This window comes from Rattus norvegicus, chromosome 16 (genome assembly GCF_021556685.1).
Source record: "Rattus norvegicus strain SHRSP/BbbUtx chromosome 16, alternate assembly SHRSP_T2T, whole genome shotgun sequence".
NCBI classification, from domain to species: domain Eukaryota; kingdom Metazoa; phylum Chordata; class Mammalia; order Rodentia; family Muridae; genus Rattus; species Rattus norvegicus.
This window is the reverse complement of record NC_141549.1, coordinates 71278164-71297126: the sequence shown is the minus strand read 5'-3', so window position 1 is coordinate 71297126 and position 18963 is coordinate 71278164. Positions and strand designations below refer to the sequence as shown.

General features: G+C 40.2%; 2 protein-coding genes across 7 annotated transcripts in view; both read right to left on the bottom strand.

Moving 5' to 3' along the window:
• Positions 1-18963, bottom strand: part of Erich1 (glutamate-rich 1) — a gene marked incomplete at its 5' end in the record, with an annotated part of 52793804 nt that overhangs the window by 12367237 nt on the left and 40407604 nt on the right.
• Unc5d (unc-5 netrin receptor D) overlaps positions 1-18963 on the bottom strand; it is a 546654-nt gene that overhangs the window by 202077 nt on the left and 325614 nt on the right. For all 7 annotated transcript variants that reach the window (XM_087588379.1, XM_087588380.1, XM_087588381.1 and 4 more), the window contains exon 4: positions 3430-3533. In XM_087588379.1, coding sequence (XP_087444505.1) covers positions 3430-3533 — 104 coding nt within the window. The remainder of the gene's footprint in view (positions 1-3429; positions 3534-18963) is intronic.

Genomic DNA, 18963 nt, shown 5'->3' with positions numbered 1-18963 from the left:
GTGTTGTGTATCTTAGCTTGGGTTTCTATTGTTGCAATGAAATATCTTGACCAAAATGCAAGTTGTCAGGGGAAAAGGTTTATTTGGTTTACACTTGATAACACTGTTCATCACTGAAGGAGGTCAGGAGGGAACTTAAGCAGGGCAGGAACCTGGAAGCTGGAGCTGATGGGGCCATGGAGGGGTGCTGCTTACTGACTTGCTCCTCATGGATTGCTCAGCTTGGATTCTACAAGAATCCAGGTTCATGAGCCCAGAAATGGCACTATCACACACCATGGACAAGGCCCTCTCACATCAATCACTAATTTAAAAATTCCCTACAAACCGATCTTAGGGAGGTATTTTCTCAACTGAAGTTCTCTCCTTTCAGATAACTTTAGTTTGTGTGTCAAGCTGATATAAGATAAATCAGCACAGTGTGTGTGTGTGTTTGTGTGTGTGTGTGTGTGTGTGTGTGTGAGCATGTTGTTTTGAAATGTGTATCTACAATGGAATGGCTAAACCAGGCTAATATATCCACACACTTACATATCTGTCATGTTCTTATGAGAACAATTAGGGTTATTATTATCCACTTATAAGAACACAATTACTCATCTTAACTGCAGGAGCCAAGTTACATAACTGACCTCTTGGATCTATTCCTCTCTTATGAAATCCTGTATCCTTTGGCCAGCCCACAAAATCTTGATAATTGCTACTGTTCAGTGAGTTTATATTCTGTGTAGGAAAGTAAGGTCGTATGCTAGGTAGTAATCCTATTCCTGTTCATTTCATGTGACAGTATGTTATAGAGGCTCAGATGTGCTGTTGGAAATGGAAAGACATTTTCTGACTAACTAATTAGGCTAACTAACATTGGTGTTATATTATATAAGCCATGCCTTTTCCTGTTCATGTGCTGACATACCCAGGCTGATTCCAGACATTGGTGACTGACTATAGGTTCAGTAAATGTAGAGGTGCAGGTACTCTGCAGGAGGATCTATGCCCCACAGTGACATTCTGGGTCACAGACTCGTCTTGTATTTTGTTTTGGAGCAATCTCACTAGTGTTTCTCTGGTTACTGGACTAAATTTCCCTCCCTACCACCAGGATGCAAGGAACCCATTTTCTCTACACCTTGGTACCATTCTTACCTTCCTTTCTTTTAATAATAGTCAAGAGAGTACCGTTTCATTTTCTGGTGATAGAGAGAAGGGTAGCATTCACACATCTGTCCTTACACAGATTAAAGACTGATCAGACAACAGAAAGCAAGCAAGGCCAATATAAGATGTGTGACAAGAGATAAGGAAGGGGCCCAAAGGAGGCTAAGACATGTGGGGGGAGACATGTTCCAAAGTGTCTACAGTGAGCTTCATCAAGCTGGTGATATTGTGAATAAGCATAAAGGGAGAACAACAGAGATAGCCTCTGTTGAATTCAGCATATGCAAAGGACCTAAGGCTGAAGCATGACTGTTTCACCGGGGAGAGCAGGAGGAAGAAGGTGTGGTTGCAATGCAGTTGGTACAGAACCACAGTGATAACAGAAAGCCCGGCACAGACAGACAGTGCCCATTCCCCACAAGCACTTCAGAGACCCCTAGAAGATTTGAAAGAGAGACTGTATACAGCCATGAGGCCTCTGTTAGGTCATTGATCTGAACATTGGTTTTCCTGCTTCTCAAAGGCCAAGGCTGTACCAAGGAAATAATTAGGCTTTCCCCTAGCTGTAAAAATCGACTCCTAGACTTCTCAATATACTCTGTCATGCGCTATATCCTGCAGGGAGATTGTGAACAGAAGACATTAGCCTCCTTCCTACCTGTGGCTCACATCTTGTGGAGAGGGTCTGCAGAGGCTGGCTGTGTCTATGCTGGACTGTTTGTAAAGCAGGATTCCCAGAGGTGGACAAGGGGGCTGCAGAGAATGACGATGTGTCAAGCCAACCCCTGGGAACACAGGAGGGCCTAAGCAGGATGACATAGTCTCCCATGAATGGGAGGGTCCTGCTTAGGGGACAGGATACATGCTTTGAGACTGGGGCAGAAGATTAGTATCTTTTTGTTCTACATTTAATACAAAATTAAAAATAAGCGTTTTCATTGCTAATTATTTCATATCATGCATGGTGTGCTCGCTTCAATTTTCAAATCTGCTTCTTTCATTCTGTGAACCATCTGAGCCTGAGTAGAATCCAGGCAGCATGATTTCTGCCTAAATAGGCAAGTCTGTGTGTGTGTGTGTGTGTGTGTGTGTGTGTGTGTGTGTGTGTGTGTGCGCGCGTGTGCACATATGCTGTGTATTTGTGTATGTGTATGTTGTATGTATGTATGTATCTGTGTGTATGTATGAGTGTGTGCAAGTACTTGTATGTATTTATATATATATGCATGTACATGTGCACACATGCTGTGTGTTTGTGTATGTGTATGTATATATGTATGTATACATGAATATATCTGTGTGTATGTATGAGTGTGTGCATGTGTTTGTATGTATATATACATGTGTGTGTTAATTGCCCTCCTTTCCTTTGTTCTTTTCCACTACAAATCATATGATGTTTTAGCAAAGACAGATGACATATTTCAGATTTACTTTTTCTTTGTTTTCTTCTTTGGAGCCTTTCTACTTCTGACTGAATGACCTTTAGTTTTCTAGGTTCACAGAGAAAAGCCACGGCTGAAACAGTTAATGCTAAACACCGGATAATGCTACACAACTATTTTTTAATAGTCTTAAACTATAGCTTGCATCCTCTTGCTGGCTTTGTCCTAGTCTTTATATCACTAGCTGGTCAGACCATGTTTAATGCGTAGGCCAAGGATACAGAAAGCCTCCTGTGTGTTCAAAGGGCACTACTTGTCACACTTAAAGTTTCACAATGTATGCTGGGGGGTTCTAGGGAACACACCTGGAATCCAAAACCATGTGACTCTAGATTCTAGATGCCACAAAGTGGTTGCACCACATGCCATAATCCTAGTGCCAGCGCAGAGATGGTAACATACCAAATGTCCAGAAGGCACTTGGTCTATGAGCCGGTGAAGGATGAACAAAGCAAGCCATCCCTCCCCTTCCGCAGGCACCTTTTCATGCAGCGTTGTTTATTAATGCTCAGAAGTGACCCATAGTCACTATCCAAAACTGGGGAATCTGACAGAACATAGGGCAGATGACACCTACATGACACCAGCGTCCATCCTCAGAGTCAAGGATGGCCCATCCAGACTGCCCAGCAAAATTGTGTAAGAATCAGAATGTTGACAAGAGGCAGGTTTAATCCTCTGCTTTCCTCGCCACAATTCCTTCATCATGTCTTGTAAGGGAAACCAGACAGCGAGAACGCCAGGCCTATGTTCTTTCTCCCCTCTTAGCCACATGGGCTTTTGTCTCACTAAGAACTGGCCTGGCTTGGGAAAGTGGAGCCCTTCTTACCTCTGCTGCTGGAACTCCCTCTGGCGGGCGGCAGTGCAATACGATCATGCCTTCAATAGGAACCTCCCTGCCTTGTGGATCTTGCTCGAAGTTTTTCCGTAAATCTGCAAAGAAGCACGAGATATGTGTATGCTGCATTGAGCCAGGACTGGCATTACTCCCGTGTGGCCCCAATTCAATAAAACAGCGAGCTTCACGTCAAAAGTTAGATACACACAAATATGTCACTTTCTGACACTCCACAGAACTACTTTTCCAAGACTCATAAATGCACCTGAAATATACCTTAGCAAAATGGTTCTTAACACTTTATATTGATATGAAGGAAGAAAAAAAATCCCTCATCATTTCATGAGTGTGTGTCAGTATTATCTGCTTGGCATCTGATGAAATACTTGGCCTAATAAATTACCATCCGCAGCCATTATGAAGTTGAGATGCACATGATTTTTTTGTTGTTCACTGAAGAATACATTATTAATCTGTAACCTCTGTCATTCTCTTAACCCTCTGGGGAGCCGGAAAAGACAGTAATAGAGTGAGATCACCTATTAGTCTTTTTATTTGGAACCAGGGAGAAGGGGCCATAGCCAGTCACAACAGAATCCATAACGTATCCAACCAGATAGATAATTAAGGAATGCAAGGCCCTCTAGCCAGGCAGCCATGCTGGGTATGTGCGGAGTGCCCTTCACACAGGGCTCCGGGGCACTTTGCAAACAAGCTGCACTATTAACCTTTTACACATAGAGAGGTGACACTTGTGGAGGTTAATTGGCTTGCCAGTGGTCACAACGCATCAGTGCCACTGAGAGGGGAAATCCATTCTGCTTCCTGACACTTAGCCTGACTGCCAACCAGCCCAGACTTCTCTGCGAAGTTCTACAGGGAGAGAGCCGGCTTCATTTGCATAGCTTTCTACTGTACCATTTTAAGGGGTAGGCAGCTGGCCTCGGCTCCTAGGGAGGTGTCAGGACAACCCTTTGATGATCTTCCTGAGTAAGGTAATTCTTGCTGTCACCCGGATGCTCAGGATAGTCTACCCAAGACAGACTGTTTACCATTCTTCCTCCATGAAAAGGATGTTTCTCCTCCCTCCCTGACAATGTATTTTTCTTCAAATTGAGGATCTCAAATTACAGGCTGTAGATTTATTGATTTAATTTTCTTCAGTGCTTACAATAACGTGAAATATGTCCTCTGTAAAAGAGCAGAGCTCCAGAATCAGTTACATCTTTATAAATTGTATAAATACATTCAACTTGCTTTTAGCAAGTCACAAAACACCCGATGAGTAACCAGCGTGGCCATGGGCATATTCACTCTCAGAGACACCAGTATCTGTCTGTTCAGGGGGCTCTGCTGTCCCTTGAGCTTAGTTGTAAACCTTCCTTCTATCCAAGGTCTTTAACTTGCCCTAGTGGGTCAGAGTTCCTGACTCACGGTGTGATGGACTCACAAACCCGTAAGAAAGAAAGCATGGAGCAAGGGAGGGAATAAGTTTAGGGTTGGAGACTCTTTTTGCTGCACAATCTCCCACAGTTCATGTTCTGCTGTTACTCAAGAGAGTTTTGAGCCAAAAGTTTCTCTCAAGAAAGACCTCACTACTCAAGAGTACATCAAAGCCCATCTACTGGCATCAAAGTGAGTTAATTAGCCAAGGTGCCAGAGAAGGGATGGGAAGAGCTGTGATCTGGATGACATGTTTACTGTGTCGTCTTCCCCATTGCTTCCCAGCTCCCTAGGTCAGTTTATCTTCCAAGGAAAGTCTTATTCAGTGCTAGCAAATGATCGTCTGAGTTTTGCTCCCACTAAATACTCTGTGTTTTTAACAAAGTAAGATGCAAACATGTAAGAGGAGGCATGACAATACATTCTTATGATTCTACTTCCTGTACATGCAACTATGCGCATGGCCTGCTTTATTTGCCCAGTACAAATGAAAACGGTAATAAATCATTAGTTACCCTTATTCTAACTACATGAGTAGACAGAAAGAAAGCCACAACGATGTCCTCTTTTCTCCATTGGAATTCCCAGTACTGACTTGGGATCTTTTTGTTTCCTACAATCAAGGGATTTAAAGGGATATCTAGGAAATGTCATAAGGGAGAATCGGACCCAATGAGGACCAAGCTATTTTACTTCCCCATCCCACTGACACTTGGATCACTAGAAGAGTCCAACAGCACATAATCACTCCCCATGTTGCAGATAAAAAGACTAAGGGCAGGAGCATGATGAGGGGAAGGGCAGAGAAGGTCTACAGAGCTGAATCCATCCCCAATACTGATCGAGCCCCCAGATATCACTTCAAAAGAGAAACCCCTGACTTTAGAGTTCTGATTCACTCTTAAGCCTAGTGCTTAATAGGTCCTCCCAAGTAGGCTGCATCTGTGAATCTTAAAAAGGGGACCCACATACAAATTCCAACTCACTACTGAACACACTAAAAATTAGAGAAATAAGCTCTTTGACATGGTGGCAAATGCCTCTTCTTCTAGCTATGACTCTCACCCCAGGGCGTGCAAACGCATTAGTTTCTGAACCAGCAATCTGAGTACCAGCAGTCTTTCTAGATCTAGGAAAGATATGCATATCCAGGGACCTACATAAGGTCTAACAGTAAGCAGTCTATCTTCACACACACAAAATTAACTGCTGTAGTAAATAGGCAAACTGTACAACTGAAATTAACTGTCATTCCTTATGCTTGATTCTACCCTGGGTCTCTAAACCATCTAGCTTCTGGATCCTAACCATCTAGACAGTTTTGGACATGGAGCCCCTCTCCTGGTGTGGGCCTCAGGTTAGGTCAGGTCATTGTCAGGTGAACATGCTATTCTGCTATGATCCTAAGACTGGTGCCTTGTCCAGTGGTCATCAGAGAGGTTTCCTCCAGCAGCTGATGGGAGCTGATAAAGAGACCCACATTCAGTCACCAGACAGAACTATGGAATGTCCCTAGAAGAGGGGTAGAATGGATTAGAGGACCCAGAGAGGTTGGGGACACTAGGAATACAAGGCCTACACAATCAACTAAGCAGAGTTCTGATAGGTTCCCAGAGACTGAAGCAAATCATGGTGCCTACATGGGAATGTGCTCAGTCCTCTGCACACATGCTGTTTTGTTTGGCTTGGGGTTTTTGTTGAACCCCTAACAATGGGTTGTGGGGTATTTCTGACTCTTTTTCCTGTTCATGGGACCTTTTCCCTCCTACTGCGGTACCTTGTCCAGCCTTGATATGAGGGTTGAAGTCTAGCATTATTGTGCCTTGTTACACTGAGTTTGGTTGACCTCCTTAGGAGGCCTGATTTTTGGATCAGGAGAAGCAATGGATCTGGGAGAGAGCAAAGGTAGGACTGGAACTGGTAGGAGAGGAGGAAGGGAGGCTGCGGTTGGGATGTTTTGTATGAGAGAACAATGCATAGAGAAAACCAAATCTTCCTCTAATAGGATGGGAAACAAGGTTCATCTTGGAGAGTTTCTAATTCAAGTTCTGTGACATCAAAAGGAAGTGTCAATGGAGAAACTGAAATAAGGTATTATGGATACATTGGTGGTTGAAATCAAGCCATTGCATTTGCATTTACACATGACACTATGAGGTCCTTTACTCCATCAATATCTTAAACTCTTTTTGCCTCACTCTCTGCGTCAGTAAGTACGATACTAATTCCTACTAGTTAGAACTTTTTTATTTTTAAAGACAAGGTCTCACTGTGCTGACTTGGTTGGCCTGGAAATCTCTGTGTGAACCAGGATGACCTTGAACTCACAAAGACCCAACTGCCTCTGACTCTCAAAATCAAAGACTAAAACCATGTGCAATCATACCTGGCTACATACATCTTATAAAGATTAATATTAATACCTAAAAACTTTGCCAAGCACATTGGCTGTATAACAAGCTTTAAGGTCTTATATATTACTACATCCTATGATAAAGTTATAATGATTAATATGGAATGATTTTACCATAAATCAGATACAAATTAATTATAAACTGGAACATTTTTCAGAGACACTCAAATAAAAAGTATAATTTAGTACATGATAAATTAAGGGGGGAAATATATTAAAATGAGTCATTGGCCTTCTAAAGAAAAAAAAGGAAAAGAGCTATGTCTTGCTCTATACTAAAATAAATGCTATAGTAATAAAAACATTTTAACAGGGAACCCTATCCATAATAAAATACCTAGAAAATCCTAAGAACAGGTTCTTAAGCTAAACCTTTGGTTTTACACTGTAAACGAAATACTGTGCAGCTAATGGCCTTAATGTGTTAAAAATCTCTCATGAAACACCATGGAAATTATAGATCCTGTGAGATAAAATGACAAAGGGTTGGAAACGTTTTACCATGGAAAAGATACAAATGGCTTAAGATGAGTAACGGCATACCAAGGGTTAGTATGGAAATGCTAACATAGCAAGTATCCACATCTCTCTTTCCTCTGTTAAGTGAACCAGTTTTATTAATTCTTTGTTTTAAATGGCAATTCTCGGGGTTGAAAATGAAATCAGGCTTGGATAGTCTTGAATATTGCTAGAAGAAAACACAAGGTGTATATGAAGAAGAAGTTATAAATGAATCAAATTGTTTTGCAGGTCCAATTATATGAGAATCATCTGATAAAAACATACATAATACATGGTCTATCATGGAATATATATTCTATCAAGGAATATATGAAATACTGATGTATGCTATGACATAGGTACAATTTGAATGCATAATTTATATTAATTGAGCATAGCCATTTACCAAAGTTTACATATTGGATGATCCATTTATATGAAATGTCCGTAATGGGTGGTAATGCCAAAAAGTGAGAAAATAGGTTAGCAATCAGCTGGGGCTGAAGTTGAGTGGAAGAAAAAGATGAATAATGTCCTATCAGCTAATATAAAAATACCCCAAAATTGCTCTGGATGATGGTTATAGATCTGTGACTATGCTCACAAGTATCGATTTCTATATACAAGAGAATTGAATCTTCTGTGGATATTTCAGTAACACTGTAATTTTAATGTTTCATTGATACACCTCTATAATTCTATAAGTACAGCTAAGAAAATGATTGGAGAACTATGTGAAAAAAATGCATTTAGTCTGCAAGTGACTCAAATCCTCTCTGAACGTCAGGTAGCAATCCAAATATTTGCTATACAAAAATGAAAGGCCGGAAAGTCATGGTGTTTAAGTTGCATACAATGAAATGCTAACCAAGATAATATAGTATAAAAAAACTCAACCATATATATGTATATATATATACATTTACATATATTTAAAATATTGTTAAATATTTTATACTAATATTTAACAATACATGCACATATATGTTTAGTTTTATATATATAAATATATACATATATACCCATATATTTTATAATTCTGTACAGATATATAAGACTAGAAAGTCATAGTATTTAAGATTTAAGTTGTATAGGCTGAAATGATAAATAACATAATGTAGTATTAAAATCCTAAATCACACACACACACACACACACACACACACACACACACAAGCACACAAACACACACACACACACATCTGTATGTATTTATATATTTAAAAAGGATCTCACTGCTTTCAGATTCCCCACCACTCAGCTGTACTGTATATGTCAATATATATATATATATATATATATATATATGTCATTTAGGTACAATGTATATACATATATGTACAATATATACATACATGCATATATTTAGTCATAGTCATATATATGATATACATACAGATATACTTATACCTATATGATTAAAAATCACCCTGCAAATATGTACTTGTTACAGAATATTCCATATGGCATATTCCATAAGACAGTACAGAAGTAAAAATTAAAACTCTTTCTGAGGGGCCCTTTCCTCTGCATGATGTCAGTGTTCAGAAAATGTACCATAGCTGCTTTTATCCCCTCACTGTTGGACATGGGCTGGGTCCTGTCAAACAGTGAAGGGTCTTGACATACAGCAACCTGGCTTGTCTACTCTACACGCTTTCACCGTAAAGGCAGACTGCAAACAACCAATTAAGAGCTAGAATTATGAGCCAAGAGACAGAGGGAAAGGAAGTCCCTCCCATTATGCAGTAAAACTTAGCTGAGTGCCCGCAGGAAAGTTTAGAGGAGAGTTATTGAAGCTGAAGTAGAAGATGTCACTATCTTAAATAATATACCCCAGACCGAATTTCTAGTTTCTGATTTTCGTTAATTTAAAGCATGGTCTTCTAGGGGTGGGGAGATATCTGAATCATCACATGCTTGACCTTGCGAGGGCAAGGACCTGAGTTCTGAGCTACAGAACCCATGAGTAATGTCAGGGATGGTGGCACGGGCTTATGCTCCCAGTGAGCGTGATACAGAGGGAGGAAGAGACAGCAAACTTGTCTGTTCTATTTGGCCATGTTCCGGTTCAGCTGGAAAGCCTGCCTCAAAGGAGAGGTTCAAGACATAATGGGAGCATGATCTGCTATCATTGTCTGACTTCACACACATGCATTCTTGTGCTCACACATGTGTGGATATGCACACACACACACACACCATACATGCATAAACACACACAGATACACACACACACAACACAACATATATGCACACACGCCACATCATTCACACACACACACACCCTACACACAACACACACACACACTTCCCTACCTCCCAACGTGTTTTCTTCATCATCACCGTCCTTTTAGCACTATCTTCTCATTTCTTTATTTCTAATCTCTAAACATCCTTCCTTTACTACCTCTCTCAAATCACAGAGGGATACTCTCCTAACTGACATTTCTTCTGTCAGCATTTATTGACAGGGGTGAAGCATGACTGGATTTCTACCCTTTGATCTTGCCATAGTTGTGTATCAGATAACAATTATATTATTCTACTCGGAGGACGTTAAATCACATATGATACGCAATATTAAATAATTTTGATGTGTTCGAAGAACATAAAAAATCTGTAAAAATAGTAAATTGTTTGAGACTGCTCTCTTTGTTATAGGATAAACCCTAAAAGAAAATTAATCAGCATTCCAAATTTTTACTTCTCAATGACTCTTGGTGCACTGATTACGCTGGTTGTATATACATTTGGCAAAATTTCTGGGCTATTCAGATACATTCATGCCCACAAACAGCGAACGCCAGAATAAAACGATCCTGCTACTTTCAAAGTCTCCACCCCTCATCTGTACTGAATACTGAGTTAGGATTATGGGCAGCAGAGTTCCCTGCCTCATGTTATTGTGTCTAGGTTCACTCTACACATCTACCGAAGAAAGAAGCTAATTACATTACCTCCAAAACTCAGTGACCTGTGATTTAAGTACTCCGATTTTATTTTAGTTGTGGGAGTAGGGGCAAACGTTTCATCTGTTTGACTTACTGTCATGTCTCTATGCTTTGGTTTGAATACAGGATATCCTCTCCCCCAGGCTCATGTCTCTGAGCACCTGGTGTCTAGCTGGTGGCATTATCTGCAAAGGATGTGGGACCTTTAAGGGAGGGCTTAAGAGTTATAGCTCAAGTCTTTCTCTCCTGCTTGATCCCCAGAGACAATTGAGCCTCACCACCTTTGCCACAGCTAAAATATATCTATCTTCAGGCATTTCATCCCAACAAGGAAGGTAATACACCCTGGTACCCAGAATGGCACATACTAATTCTTGATGAATATTTGTTTAATAAAAGGATGAATTGAGTCATTTATAAGTTTCATTTCAGCTCAGGTCACCTGAGAGCATTCTCAGGAGTTAAGAGAACAAAGTGAACACGGGCATACGTGATAAATACAAGATTGTTATTGAAACGATATACTTATTCGCTGTCTTATTCATACATACACTCTCTCTGTGTGTAAACTCTCGTGCACGACATCATCGATACAATACAGTTTACTGCGTTTTCTATATCTATAACTTTACCTGTCACTCTGCTTCCCTTTTTATTCCTACAGTGGAATATCGACAACACTCATGATGACTAGGAACAAAGTTGGGGTAGAGAGGAGGAACACGGTGAGGAAGCCAGGTGCATGGCTTGGTTATAAATCATGCAATCAGAAGTAAGTCTTCCAGCGACAGCAGCACCTGTCCCTAAGTGGCATATCTTAGGCTGGGCCATAGGACACAACAGCCTCCCCTTCCTTACCCCATGCCCTATTTGGTTTTTTCTCATTTTCTTTCCATGCTACTATGTTAGAAAAGTCATTGTAGCATACAAAAATCAATAAAAATTCAATTCCAAATAATAGTTCTCTGCAGCTCGGCAACACCAGGGAGTTATCGGCTCATTCAATGTTCTGGCAGTTAATGCAATGAAATAAAAATAATTTACTCATTCAAACCAAATCAGCCAGTGAAAAATCATAGACATTTTTTAATAGTCATAGTCAAGGCCATTTGTTAAGGCACAGGAAGATGACACAATGTCCCATTAGTTGTCCGACTACACTGGTTTCAAATCGGGTTTGAGTCTTTCCTACTGTGCTTCTTCAGAAGGAACAACAAACCACATTTGTCATACATAAAAGGAATTTGTAACTCTGCCAAACGCAGGTCATTTGTTGTAATAAAAGGGCTGATTCAAACGCATAGCAGATGCCCAGCAGAAAATGGAAGTCAGGGCCCAGTGCCTCTGTTTGGTTCTGTCTCAGTTCTTGGGTCCTAAACAGTAATGGCCTGTGAAGTCAGTTACTGACTCTGGTTCCCCCGGGAAGCATATGAAAAGCATCCTACCAGGTGCGGTACACTATCCATGCCTTTCCGGCCAGCTTTGCTAAACTCCTTCTGCTTGGCTTAAGATTCTGATGACTTGTATCGCTACCCGCTATTCGCACCACTCAGCTCATTTTGTCTTGGGTCTTCCAGGTCTGATTGTTACTGGGCAGAGTCCTTGAATAGCAGCTGGTCATAAGACAGACTTCGACCTGGGGATTCTTATATGCCAGCAACATAGATGAGGTATTTTCCCTGCTCCGACCTAAAATTCCTGAGCATTACAGCTGTAACTGACTCCTGCTAGTGAACCTATAGCAAGAGTGGAAAGGCACTTCTGCCACAGTGGAACCAACATGGTACTCTTCATGCGACTTCTCTTAGAGCACAATCGGCTTTCTGTGCCTATTGAAGTGCTGTGATGATTGGCCGATACAAGGAGTCCTGGCTCATAGAGACTCCCAAGGCAGACAGCATGATCATAAAATAAGGTCAGGGCCATGAGATACTTTGTACACTATGATCCTACTGGGAGTGGGCTGCCATTCATAAAACACTTTATAACTGGCATTCTCTGGTATTTCCCTACTAGTGGCATAAACTATTAGGTAAGCAACAGCATAGGTGTATAGGAGAACAGGTCTGACATTGCCAACGGTGGGAACATTGGTAGTGGCTAGAAACAGCTGCAGGGCTGGGAAAGCACTCTGAAAACTTAACTTGCCTTCTACTGAGCTTCTCCCAACAAAGCACACTACATTGTCTTTGACTTCTCTTGTTCACAAGGACGAAAACAAAAGTGCATTCAGAATCCATCAAAATCAGAGAACAGGCTGGCAGTTAGAAATCAGAAAAATCTTAATTATGAGCCCAAGACTGGAGGACATCAAACATACCTTAAGCTGTGACTTCAGTGAAAGAAACAGTCTTAAGGGAACCATGTTCAAGGAAGATATAAAATGACCGCACAAGGTGATAAAGAGATCCGGCATAACTCCATCCCCTGGGCTATGGCTAATCCTTTCAGCATAGCCTGTTTCCTCTCAGTATTCTGCCAGGGACAACTGAACTTATTCTTGGCCACAGGCTCCTGCTTCTCCTTTGCTAATTAGTTCCAATTACTTCTTTTTAGCATTAGCTCATATGCAGACAAGCAATGAGCACAGGTCCAGGGTCCTTTATTTTTCATGAATGAGACTCCATGATGGTCTAGGTACACATTCTTGGTCCAATGGGTAAATGGGATATACCTGTGGTACAGCATGACCAACATGACTGGTCTACCAATATGACTACTTAGCACAACTTCCCCCAGGAAGGACCTACAGATAGAAGCATTTCATAGAGAGAGCACACAGGTTCAGGATTTCTTGTGTTTGCTTTGTCTCCAAGTGACAAGAAGGGATTTCTGAGTCTTGAGTATGTTGACTATTTGGATCAATACATGAATGATAGGTGAAGCTTCACTGAATTATAATAAAATGTTTCAATAACCTTTGACAGAAAAAATGTTATATGAAATTCTTCAAGAATTATTAGGTAAAATATACTATGTTTTTAAGGTATTATGTAAGGTAGTCATATAGGGATAGGATATATTATATCCTTATTTTTATCATGATCCATGGCCTGTTATACAGAGAAAATATCTATAATCCCACACTCTGCATGTTAATATGGTTGGTCTTTTTGGGGTGCTAATGGGGAAATGAATTCTAGGTGACTACAGCTAACCACCAAAACAAAGCATGTCTGAAGAAAGAAAACAACAACCAGCTACAGCAGCAAAGTCATCAACTTTTCCGAGCTGCTCAGGTCCCGAGCAGTACACACCGAGTTCATCCTCCTCCTGTTAGAATTCCCAATGCGAAAGGGCTTTATTCACACCTACGAGCACTGGCTTGCAGCTTGGCATCTTGATGAGCATTCCAATACACAGTGAACTCCAGGGTTGATGGAACCAAGTTGTAAGACCGACACAGACATGAAGAATCATCCTTGGTTTCCCTGCGTGACCTCCGCGGCCCTGCACAGGAAATTAGAGGTCTATGATCTTGCAATGAATTTCAGGAGAAATGACCTAAAAATAACCTCAAGCATTCAATGCTCTCTACCTCGTTATGATTCAGTGCCAGGACTACAGAGTGAGGGAAGAGGAAAAAGAAAGAAAGAGGCAAAAAGAAAAGTCAACCCTGCAGCAAGAAGAAATAGAGCTTAACTGCAGTGTTAGATCTTTGATTCTCCCCTCAGCCCATCTCCCCGAGGTCAAGAATGTCAACTAGGACAACATGTGGCCAGTGTCACAAGTACAAAATCAATAGAATAGCCACTAAATACCTGATACCTCCTGGCCCCAAAAGTATTATCTCTGTGGAAAGAAAACAAACAAATAAGAAAACCAAACAGATTTGCTTTCCTTTGCTCTCTCCTACCACAGCATGGAGGATCCAAGTAATAATTTAGACCAAAACTTGTTATGAGCAAATCGATAGCTGATGTTAAATATTATAAGGAGACATAGTAAATGTTATGCATGAAATAAAAACTACAAAGAACCCAGCATAACTGGTTCTTGGGGATACTTCCTAGAAAAAAAAAAGAGAATCAAAAAGGGCCCTGAGCCAGGGTGGACTGTGGAAATTTGAGGAAGAAAATAACTTACTGTGGCTACCACGGAGAGGAAACACTTGATACAAAAGTGGGGTTAATTCTCAAGGGGTCAGTAGTAGGTCTGCAGAGTCATGTGGGGGAGTTAAGCTATGGGACGACTAAAATCTACTCCTTCATTTTTCTGTTTGCCAAATTAAACAAAAGAAGCCCAGAAACTCTTTGAGAATTTTAGAGATGTAATCGGATCACATTCATTCTTACTCTTTCTGCTAACTCCTCCCAGATCCTTCACTTTACTCATTTTTATCAACTTAATATATGTTTATATTTTTATTAAGCTAACGAGACCAATTTGAGCTACCCATGTACTCATACATGGTGACAATTCACTGGAGCCTGGTGGACCATCTGAGGACCATGTATTTAAAGAAAACAAACTCCCCCTCCCCCTAAAGTCATCAATGATCCTCAGCATCTCAGTTGGGATGGAGACTAATGAGCTCTTCCTGAAGTCAGTAGGAAGAAGGAAGGCCAAAAGACTGCAAAACCACCAAGTACTCCTGTCTTTCTACCAAAGATTATGATTTCAGTGGTCTTGAGCAGAGCTGAGTGACTTTAATTTCTGTGGTTTTTGTGTGAGTTTTAACAATCGGTCAAGTTTAAGACTGGCTGACTGAGCCTAGAACACAAGTCTAGATTTTCTGATTTGACTTCTTGTTTTGTTTTGTTCCTATTCCTTCTCAACAAAGGTTCACAAAGAAAGTCTCCATGCTAACATTACATCATCATCCAGCCATGAAATGGTTGTGTGCAGCCACGCTCTAGCTCTTCTTTATAGAGTTCAGATTTTGAGTAATCTATGTCTGTCCTCTGTATCTTCCATATTTCTGCTGACTGTTTGGTCTACACAGTCTCTTACCATCTTGTCATTAGTGGTCCTGATCAATGACAACTCTTATATCAAAACTAATGGACACATCTAAAATCTTCCTATCACCCGTAGATAACACTAGGGTCTCGACCATTTATCCCTTATCACCTTCTCCACTTATTTCCTCTGCTGCATTTATCTTTACCTTCCTTATGGGCTGCTCTGGTTCTCCCCTCTCCTCTTAAGGAATTCCACTCATAGCTTACCATCCTTTCTATCCCCACCGGCAATATGGAGCTGGAGAGAACATAAATGCCAACGTATTCCTGATGAAATCGATTCTTTGTGTATTTCCATTAGCAAATAATCCTAGTTACTAATTTTTCAAGGACTTCAGCTTGGGGCTTTGATGTTTATCTTACATCCTGGGTCTCAGGCTCAAAATTACAATTGCATAATTAAAAACAGTCCATCGACCATCCCATGGGTCATGAATATCTTTATCTGCCATGATCAAACACTGAACTTGATATTTTTTCCTTAAACTTATTTCTTCTGTTATATTCATAATTATACTTAACTAGCAGCTCAGTTACTTAATAAGCCAGAAACATAGACATGCCCATACTAACGTAACTAAAATCTTGTACCTTACCTTCTAGTTTCATATTTCAACAGTCATATGCTCATGTTAATGTCTCTTTTCTGGAGTCTCAACTTTGTTCCATTCTCTTTAACTCGCATCATCTGTACAACTGTACATTTATACAACATACCCCATCAGCACTGCTGTTCTCTTGGAAGACTTATCCACAGTGAATGGGAAGGTTGGAGATTTTGAGACATTACACTACCTCTGACATCATACATACCTTTGCTACCTCAATGGCCAAACCATGTCCTGGATGAACATGAAAGACTTAGCTGAGGATTCAAATACCTTCATCACTTGACCTACCTAGTTCTATCATGTTGTAGTATTTCCTGTTGTCTTGTGTTTTATTTACTATAAACATGTATTAAACATCATAATCTGGACAGCCGTGAATACCTGATGATCAAAACAATCTTGGGGGTGGGGCCACTGCAGATTGGGAAGATTTCAGTTAAAGATCTTCAACCAATAAGGTTCATACAAATATTACAGAATTCAAACATTGAGAAAAATTGAAACCCTTCTGCCCAAGATTTTGAATAAGAGACAGTCATTTTATACATGCATCTTTTTTTCCCTACTTAGGCTCTCTTCTGTGGTCGCTCCAAGGTCTTAGAGTACAAATCCCATTCCAGATAAAGCCCCAGTCTTGCTCAGGAATTGCCTTCCTTCATAACTCATGAGGGATGTCTTAGACCACTGAGACCAGCAGCTGTCCTAGTGGGCTTCTTATACACACTGAATGTGTACGCTATGCCCCTGCTCCACTGAAAATTCTTATTTACAAGTCTCTCAGTTGTTATACTGTGAACTCTTCAAAGGAAGGGACAATAGTTTGCTCTTGGGCTGCCTAAAACATGCAGGTTACGGAGCTATTCACAGATAATTGACTCTTCCCTTAAGTCAGCATCCCTCTCCTACTTAGGAGCTTTCTGGGGTGTAATCCTGGCTTTCCACACATAGGCAGAAATGTGTAACACTAGCTTAAGAAGAATCACTATTAGCAAAGACAAAGAGACCTAATTTCTTTTTGTTGTTATTGTTTGTTTATTTTGTCTTCCAACTGTTGGTCTGTTAGAAGGTTTACTTAGTAGGGAGATTGAGTGTTTACTGAAGTAAAATCTATATTCCCTTTGCCAATAAAGCTTTACTGAGGTTTGAGTAAAAATCGCCATCTTTGGGAAATTCAAGGCGAATTTCACTGAAGTAATAGCAGGCTAAATTAACCTGTGATTTTATTGAAAGGCAGTGGCTATGTTTCTGCAAATTCTTCTTGGTAAAATAATGACTGGCAATAAATAGCATGAAAGAATTTCTCTGGGGAAATTTCATTTGTCCTCTCACACTATTTTTCCCAATACATCCCATCTTTAAGGTTGTCACTTATAAAAATGCACGTATTAAGCAAAAGTTAGCCAATTTCTATCAGTATTGTGCAAACCATTGCTCTTTGTTCAGAGAAACATGGTTTCTATAAATTTAGGCTTCACATAATGTAGGCTGAAGAACATCTACTGGCAAGGGGTGGCAGGGCCATCTGGGTGGAGGCAAGAAGAAACGGGACACAAAGTACTTTGATGTTTACAGTTGCATCCTCAGAACTCATTCCAATTCATCATTCTGTCCCACGCATCTCAAACCATTCCTACTCACCTAGGACTTTACATTTAGAAACTAGGCTAACTTTGTTTAAAAGTGCTAAAAACAAAGTGTACCTGTATAGAACATAAACATTGTCAATATTATTACCCCAAATTTAAACAATAGAGCAGAATACAACAGCTCATAGAGGTTAACACAGGAATGGTTGAACACAGGCAACAACAACAAAAGAATCCCCAATCCAAAATGCTCCTAAATCTGATGATCAAAAAAAATGTGAGTTTGGAACCTTTCTGAATTTTGATGTTTGGGTTGGAGATTCCCAATGAGTGAAGTAGTTGTGGTCCAATAATTAATGGACTCTGAAACGTAAAAACTGCTGGTCTCAAGCCTTTCAGACAATGTCTGTTCAATGCTTATACAATACTGTGAGCAATCCAGAGATAACTTACAGAATGTGATAAGGGGTTCCATTACAATACCATTTTACATAAGGCAGTTGACCAACCAAGGGTTTATACCGCAGGACCCTAAAATCTATGGATAGTGAGAGTTTCCATAGACGGCTGAGGTACACTGATCTTGTGGCTTCTCTAGAGTCTGACATGTAGATAGCATTTTGAGGAAATAGTTCAGAATGATCTATCGTATTAAATTTACTTGCTTGAGCTATAAATACTTAATCAATATGAATCCTTACTTAATGAGTTTTTTTTACTATAATTTATTTCTATGCTCAAATTGTTCAAACAAAGGAAGTCTCCTTCTGTGTGGCTGTATTTATTTTGTACAGCGAAAAAATATATTGAGGCATATTAGCAAAATAACTGACCATTATGCTTCCAAATTCTGTGCCATAGAGGACAAAAGAAGACTGAAAGATCACTTGAATTATAAGAAGCAAAGGTTTCACATCTCACTGTAACATAGGAACTAGATCTGTTTCAAAGCCAAGCTTCTTCACGTTGGCAAAGAATGAATAGTTATTTAAGTTGGGTAATACTTTTCTATCAAAGTCTTTTCATCATTACCCTACAGTCATATCCTAAAAT